General features: G+C 43.5%; 1 protein-coding gene across 1 annotated transcript in view; it reads right to left on the bottom strand.

Annotated features, from left to right (window-relative positions):
* Window positions 1-2,505: 2,505 nt before the first annotated feature.
* Window positions 2,506-9,006, bottom strand: part of stx6 (syntaxin 6) — a 40,333-nt gene continuing 33,832 nt past the window's right edge. The window contains exon 8 of the mRNA XM_084310804.1: window positions 2,506-7,903. Coding sequence (XP_084166930.1) covers window positions 7,827-7,903 — 77 coding nt within the window. The 3' untranslated portion in view covers window positions 2,506-7,826. The remainder of the gene's footprint in view (window positions 7,904-9,006) is intronic.

Below are 9,006 nucleotides of genomic sequence, written 5' to 3'. Positions count from 1 at the left end.
GCAGTGGTGGTTGTAGTGGTGATAGTAAAATACGTAGTAGTAGTAGTAATAGTAGTAGTAGTAATAATAGGTGGTGGTGGTGATGATGATGATAGTAAAAGCAGTAGGCTACTAGTAGTTAGCAACATTACTGCTATAACTACTAGTAGTACAATAATACCACACAGCACAATCACTGTTAGCTCTAGACACACCAGCTCCAGTGCCTGTCAAGACATCTGTACACAGCAATTCTGGATGTCTGTTATTTGCATTTTTCCCAAGCAGTCCTTGTCGTGCCATGTGTACAAAACAAATACATTTCCTGCATGATAAGAGGAAATATATTGGCATGACTGGTGTTCCATAGGTTTTTTATGTTCTAGTATCGGAGACACATCTCATCTAGGATGTCTGCTGCCATCTTCAGAGTTACAATAGGAAGCAGATTTCCAATGTGACCCTCCCCTCCCCACACACACCATCATTGATATGCTAATAATCTCATCTGTTACAATGAAGAGTGTTTTGGAGACCCCCCTCTTCCTCTGCTCTCCATGGGGGTGGGTGGGTGGGGCTCAGCTGGCCAGCCCCCTCCCCCCCACCCAAATCCTCCCCCTCACCATCTTTTTGGAACAAGGGAGTCAGGCTGGGGACCTGCGACGTGCACCTGCTCCCCGACCAACCCCCTCCCAGTCCACTCCACAAACACACAATATAATATTAATGAATAACAGCAGTCACAATAGACGTGTGATACACGTACACAAAATATAAATACACATGTACGCAAATCATTTCCAAAACAGGATACACCTGAGTCGAGCCTCCCGTCTAGCTAACCTTTCCTGCCCAGTCCCCACCCCCCTCACACACAGACCCCACATCACGCCACCCAGCCCCCCCCGCCCCCCCCTGAACTGAAGCAGCATGTGCAATAATAACAAAGAGGTTGGTCCATATCACTTCCATCAAAAACATTCAACCACATAATTTATGGTATGTTTTTTTTTATATATATATTTGAAGTCCAAAGCCTCCCTCCTGTTTAGTGCTGTATATACTATATATATTCATGTCTGAATATACCTACTTATACACGTGCATATAACCCATAACTCTGATAGCATGTACAATAATGATGTATATATTAATAAACTGTTAATTATATTGTTTACACTGCCTATTTTCATTGGTTTTCTACTGTACTATAATTTTCTGACCTGTATCATGCCTTCTACTATTACCATGTACCATGTACCTCCCCCATGCTGCTATGATGCCTGAATTTCCCCAAGGGAATCACTGAAGGAGTATCTTATCTTATATATATATTTATTTTCTTACTGCCACATCTGTGTTATGGGCATATAATTATATTGTCACAGCGTGCAGGACAGCCACATGTTTGTTGACTAATCACTTCCTACCAGGACAAAGAACGAAAGGCTCCCTCAATACACACATACACATGCACACACAAGTGTTAACCCAAGGTAATTGCACTAATACCTTGAAATATTGTTATCACCAACACTGTTGACCACTAGGAGCTGCCCAGTAAAACCACAGTCTGACACTGACGACCACTAGGAGCTACCAGTACAACCACAGTGTGACACTGTTGACCACTAGGAGCTGCCCAGTACAACCACAGTGTGACACTGTTGACCACTAGGAGCTGCCCAGTACAACCACAGTCTGAAACTGTTGACCACTAGGAGCTGCCCAGTACAACCAGTCTGACACTGTTGACCACTAGGAGCTGCCCAGTACAACCAGTCTGACACTGTTTTTTTTTTTTAATCTTTCTTCCCCTCCTTTTTCCCGATTTTTCTCCCATCCCACCCTTCCTGGTTGTTGCGTACTTTCCCCTACTGTTGGTCCGGGAGACCGGAGACTGTCACATGCTTTCCTCCGACGCATGTGCAGCCTGGGGCAGGCCAACCTGGCCGCGCAGGTTCTCACCGGGGAGAGTGTAGCGTGTGGGAGGCCACACTATCTCTCCTCAGATCCAACCCTCGCTGAGCAGGCGCCCCGACCGAACTGTAGGGGTCGCTGTCCACAACGCCCAGGACCCACCCTTCAGCTTCCCACCCCCTGATACAGCCAATTGTATCAGCGTGAGAGGACAGCCAAGCTGATAGCAACGCCGGGAGCTGGATTCGAACAGGCAAATCCTAGTGTCTCCCGGTGTTGGTGACGAACGTAATCTCCGTGCGCCACCTGCCCCCCCCAGTCTGACACTGTTGACCACTAGGAGCTGCCCAGTACAACCAGTCTGACACTGTTGACCACTAGGAGCTGCCCAGTACAACCACAGTCTGACACTGTTGACCACCGAGCAGCTGGAGCAGTTGGGGGTCAAGTGCCAACTTCACTTCCGCACCCAGATTTCTTCTGCTCGGAAATTTTGAAAGTTCTCTTTAATGTACATACTCATGTTTGAAAAGTTAAAACCTTAGTAGCAACCTCAAACCCAAAGCAAAAAGCCTACTAACACAAGGAACAAAAACATTTGGATCATTCAGATTTTATTGAAATGAGCTGAAACACAAGAGTCTCATACTGTTTTAGTATTTTTTTCTTCCAGCGTCAGGACACATCATCAGCTACAACCAATCATATATGGACACACACAGGGGTGAAAGGTCAAACGGGCCATTGAAGAGAACACAATTGGGATAAATCGTTCACAATCCGGGGGAGGGAGCAGACACTTCAAAAATGATAGCGGTTATTTAAAACACAGACACACTTCAGCCAAATACACACGTACACACGCTTTACATGACTATCATGTACTGAACCCGGTTACTCATTCCTGACCTCTGTTCCCGCTTCCTTTGTTTACTTGATTGTGCAATTTGAATGGTAATGTCGCATTAGTCACAATGACATGACAAAACGGTCTGTCTAGGAGTGTGGCTCTCTTCCCCCCCCCCCCAGTCATTGTCACGCATCCCATTTCAGTTATTTCAACACTGTGCTCATCAGTCGTCTGAACATGGTAAACACCACGCTCATCAGTCGTCTCAACATGGTAAACACCACGCTCATCAGTCGTCTGAACATGGTAAACACCACGCTCATCAGTCGTCTCAACATGGTAAACACCACGCTCATCAGTCGTCTGAACATGGTAAACACCACGCTCATCAGTCGTCTCAACATGGTAAACACCACGCTCATCAGTCGTCTGAACATGGTAAACACCACGCTCAGTCGTCTCAACATGGTAAACACCACGCTCATCAGTCGTCTCAACATGGTAAACACCACGCTCATCAGTCGTCTCAACATGGTGAACACCACTCATCAGTCGTCTCAACATGGTAAACACCACGCTCAGTCGTCTCAACATGGTAAACACTGTGCTCATCAGTCGTCTCAACATGGTGAACACCACTCATCAGTCGTCTCAACATGGTAAACACCACGCTCAGTCGTCTCAACATGGTAAACACTGTGCTCATCAGTCGTCTGAACATGGTGAACACCACGCTCATCAGTCGTCTCAACATGGTGAACACCACACTCATCAGTCGTCTCAACATGGTATAAACACTGTTCTCATCAGTCGTCTGAACATGGTAAACACCACGCTCATCAGTCGTCTGAACATGGTAAACACCACGCTCATCAGTCGTCTCAACATGGTATAAACACTGTTCTCATCAGTCGTCTCAACATGGTAAACACCACGCTCATCAGTCGTCTCAACATGGTAAACACCACGCTCATCAGTCGTCTCAACATGGTAAACACTGTGCTCATCAGTCGTCTCAACATGGTGAACACCACGCTCATCAGTCGTCTGAACATGGTAAACACCACGCTCATCAGTCGTCTCAACATGGTATAAACACTGTTCTCATCAGTCGTCTCAACATGGTATAAACACTGTTCTCATCAGTCGTCTCAACATGGTATAAACACTGTTCTCATCAATCGTTTCAACATGATAAACACTCATCAGTTAATCATAGTTTTACACCTGAAATGTGTAAACACCATCTTCTAGTAGTGTCACATTGTAAATGCAATACTGTTATGCCTCACAGTAAATTGTAGTGTTTACACATCATCAAACTCAACCACTCAAGTGTGGACAATAAAACAGCTCTTTTTAATCATCTTTAAACATCTTCTGAACAACTTTCAAATACAAGGTCAAACTGAATGGAATTCGTCCACAGTTCTGTCAGGACGCATCACTTTTCACTGCGATTCTGATGTAATATAAAAAGCCTCTGGGTTTAATCTTCTCTGGTAGCAACGCTGCTATGCTGCAACAGGCAAGGTAAAATGGGGCAAAGGGCCTCATTCAAAATCTGTGAAAAGCCTAGAGAAATGCATCTCTTCTCGGTCCAAATTGTCAGGGCGTGACAAATGTTCACAGCGAGCGCTGCTACATTTAATAGTATCCTATTTAGCGTGAACACGTGCCTCTCACTCACGTTTTTCACAGGACAAGAATAGAATGCTCCGATTGTGGGCTTCCACAGACTTGTGTCAGACCCTCCCAACAACCAAGATTAAAACATCACTGAATAGTTGTATAATTCATACTGCCAGGGTATACTGACAAGTTGATCACCCAAGCAACTGAAGTGTAGTCTACAAACCAAGCCCTTTGTTACACATAGAAAATAATCCAGTAAGAATAGTTTTAAGGCTTTCTTAAAAAGAAAAAAAAGGGTTTAGCAGCAGTCTTCTGGGTTCCTTGCAGTCTTCTGGGGAGTATTTCACAAATATCTAATGATATATCATCAAGGTTTGGATTTTAATTTGTAAAAAGGACATTGTCATAGATGCAAAGCATATTTCCTGCGTGCTGCCACTAAACGTTGAGTGAGTGAATGACTGGTTGAATGAGTAGATGCTGCTCCAGGTTTAAAAATATCTAACTATATCATTAGGTTTTGTATTTGAATCTGTAAAAAATTTAAATTAAATTAAATCTAAACTTGAGTATCAGGTTCAGTAATGTGATTCAGTCATGCATATTGATAATTGTTCATTAATTATGAACAAATATCAGAAAGTTATTCAACCATTATTATTTCTTTATCTTTAAGTTATCTAGTTTACTACGTAATCCTGCTTTCAGTAGTCAGAATGAGAAATAACTGTCTCTTATACAACAGCTAAAGGCACTGCTGGGCTCATTCTATCAACTCTCTCACACACCCAGCAAGTCAACTTCCATCCCCTATTCCCTTAGTAAAGCAGCAAGCAAGCTCCAGTCTGCTCACATAACAGTTAATACTCAGAAAAACACTCAGGATTTCAAGAAACGGTATTTCCCCAATTAGCCAGACCAGCAAAGATAATTATCTGGCCACTTCTAAGGAATACCCCTCAGGTGTTCAGCTGTTACCACGGAGACGACAGAGCAACAGGACGGCACAGAGATGACAAGAGGACCTAAAAACAATCAGCATAAACCACTTCCCACTCTGTGACATCACGTACAGACTTGGAACCGCTCGATTTGGGAACGTTGGGAAATTACATCGCTTTGAAACTTGATATAAAGATTTGGTTTCTTGTTTAGTGTTGCTTTGTTCTCAGACAAATCGTAACATGACCAACACACACATCACCCATGTAGGCGTACGCGTATGGGCACACGCTCACACACTCAAGACGGACACCTTGATTACCATGACGGCCTACACAAGATAAGTACTTAAAGGATAAGACTGTAATTAATCATTTTCTTATTGTCAACAGCCTACGAAAAGACCAAAGACTACAATGCATTTAGCTTATTTATAAGTATGGTCCATCTAGCCAACGCCAGATTATAGTTCATATCTAGAAGTCATAGAACTCCACTGTTGTCCAAGAAAGTGTTAAAACAAGCCACAGAGCCGTTGCTTTGGTCAGCAGCATAATTCATTGTTGCGATGAACATTGGTACTATTTCCTGGACTGGAGCGTAATGCTCATGCTTGGGGACCACTGTGAGTTCTGTTTATTACCGAGAGAATGATCGAGCTTCAGGGCAGGAACAGGATTCGGGACGTCCCAGATTGGGACCGGCATCCATTTGATCTGATCCGGAACCTCCTCCATCACCATCATAATCTTGTCAGGTGACATCAACAGTTGTTTATTATGTCGTTCTTGTTTAGTTTCAGCACAACAGCATAGAAGAAATGCATTGTAGGTGTTGGTCTTTTCATAGGCTATGATAGAAAGAAATAATAATAATTACACTGGCCTTATTACAAACTTCAAGTCTAAGCCCAGACAACAGATCTTGTACGGGAACCCTGCACCAGAGCCCTGCAACAGATCTTGCACGGGAACCATGCACCAGAGCCCTGTAAAAGTCTACGATGTCACTCCATTACATTGAGATCTATGCAACTACAGCAGACAATTTGCGCAAACGTAAAAAGGTGCGACCTGAATAGCAACAAAGCAACTATAAACCGTTGTTGAAAGCAACAACCTTTTTTTAATGACAAATGGAATCCATTGTTTGTGTCCGTTCCATAAACACAGACCCAGCTCATGTTCACACAGAGAGATCATGGTGTACAGAGATCATGCTCATAACATCACTGATGTAACTGAATCATCCAGTTGTGAACGATAAGTGAACAGCGTGTGCACTTTTAAAATAGAGTCGTAGGGGGGGGGGGGGCTGCTCGGTCATCGGTCATGAACAGGCTGAAGCGCTTCATTAGGTTTTCAGAGGTTTACATTTGCAAAAAAATACCACGTTGCAAACCTAGAAACTTGCCAGGGCACGTTACCTCATCCGAAATTACACAACAGCACCCCATTTCACCAGATACTGTGTGTTGGTCGGGCGTCTATTTCGGTTGGATTGGTTCCGCAAGGGTTAAAGGTTACAGATTTTTCTAAAGTCTGTCACTGCACTTCTTAAGATGAGATGTTCCTTTATTGATCCCCTCGGGGAGATTCTGGGCTCTTCTTTTGTTTACAACCGTCTTCGTAGGCTTCGTTTCAGTCAAATAACGTAGAAGCAAACGAGACAAAAACACACAAAAAGTATGAAAGTAAACGTAAAACTAAATAAAATAAACATGTTAGTGTTAGTGATATACCCACTCATATGTTCTTCACCGCGTCCGGGGGAAAATGGAATTCCAGTAATCCAAATCAATAGAATTAATATAAGTAGTAGAATATAATTAAAAGTTTATAAAACTTACAGTATGCTTTAGTTTGTAGTTTAACTGTTATTCAGCCGTTCAGTGCATGAGAGAGAGAGAGAGAGAGAGAGAGAGAGAGAGAGAGAGAGAGAGAGAGAGAGAGAGAGAGAAGTAATACAGTAATGAAGCGGTTATGGACAAGGCCCTTTAAATAAAATAAAATATAAATTATTAGATAATAATAGCTGTCGAGTAGTCTTATGTTATTTTTCTAAAAAACAAAAAGACTTAAAAAAAAGAAAAGAAAAATGCCACAAGGAACGTTCGCAACGACCCTGGTTGCAACCCTGTCTCACCTGGACCTCGACCACACGCTCCGCAGGAAGCGCTCGGAGGCCGGCCCTTTCCTTTCACAAAGACTCCGAGGAAGTATACTAACGAGGGTCTCACCCAAGCTCTTAAAGCCAAGACTTGAGTTTGTCGTGTGCGTCGGCGGTGAAAAAAAGCATCTACGGGATTATTATGGTACAGTATTGTATAGTAGTAGAGGACAGGTAAGGAAAGACAGGGGGAAGTAGGTGGAGTTGGTTGGTGTTTTTTCGACCGCGTGCACCCCAGTCGTATCTTCTGACAGGAGGTCGGAGTGGCGAAGGGTCCGGAGGAGGTGGAGGTGGAGGAGAATGGTGTTCGGTGGAGGGTGGTGCTTTTCCGTCACAGGATGAAGAAGAGCATGAGGACGACTAAGAGGATGGCCACGAGGATCCCGATGGCGCACCACTGCCGCCGGTCTGTGGAACGAGAAAGAGATCCAAGTCAAAACACATAAAGGTATCGGATTCATAAATAAGGAAAACTAATAGTTTATTTTATTTTTTATTCATATTTTTATTCGTATTTACAATGACGGCCCAGCGAGAGGACAAAGGGCCTCTCGAAGGGTAACAGGAAAAGGGGATAAGGAAATAATTAAAGGAACATGAAGCAGAGCAGACAAATTACAGTTAAAAGGCTGGGTGACAGTTGCAGGTGTGTGTAAACAACTCTGCAATAGAGCACATTTTACAGCTATCTGAATGTGTAGAAACAACCGTCATGCACGGTGTATTTTCTGCCCTGAAAATAGCTGACTTGAGGACTAGGGAGGCACCTTTCCCACGCTCATTATCGATACCGGGCCAATACTACAGAAATATGATGGTATCAACATGTGTGGTCTGGTCTGATAAGAGTACTAGTACTTTGTAAACTGAACATGTGTGGTCTGGTCTGATAGAGTACTAGCACTCAAATTGTGGTCACTCATCCATTCACTCACTCACTCACTCACTCACTCAAATCAAATTTCAAATCAAATTTATTTATAGGGCCCGACAACACACGTTAATGTCCCCATGGGCCGTACAGGTCTTCTTTAAACAAGTCAAGAAGAAAACATAACAATAAGTCAAGAACAGAACAAGAACACCATAAGGTCCAAACATTTTTAGATGAATGCAAATAAATGAAAGAATGCAAGCACTCCCAGACATACCCCACGCGAAGGTAAGGAAAAACCTAACAATAGGGAAAAAAGCTCCACAGGCAGTGTGGAGGAGAGAAACCTTAGAAGGGCCATTCAAGGGGGGATCTCCCTTCTTAGATGTTGGTGATAGTAGTGTTGCAGACGGACAGTTGGTAAGCATGCACTCATGTAATCACAGGCGTTCTAGCAGTCAGTAAAGGACGTTCTAGCAGTCAGTAAAGGACGTTCTAGCAGTCAGTAAAGGACGTTCTAGCAGGCAGTAAAGGAAGTTCTGGGAGTCAGTAAAGGAAGTTCTGGGAGTCAGTAAAGGAAGTTCTAGCAGTCAGTAATGGACGTTCTAGCAGGCAGTAAAGGGTGTTCTGACACTGA

This window comes from Notolepis coatsorum (assembly GCF_963971535.1).
Source record: "Notolepis coatsorum genome assembly, chromosome: 3".
NCBI lineage: Eukaryota > Metazoa > Chordata > Actinopteri > Aulopiformes > Paralepididae > Notolepis > Notolepis coatsorum.
The sequence above is the reverse complement of the archived record's forward strand: the minus strand, read 5'-3'. Positions and strand labels throughout refer to the sequence as shown.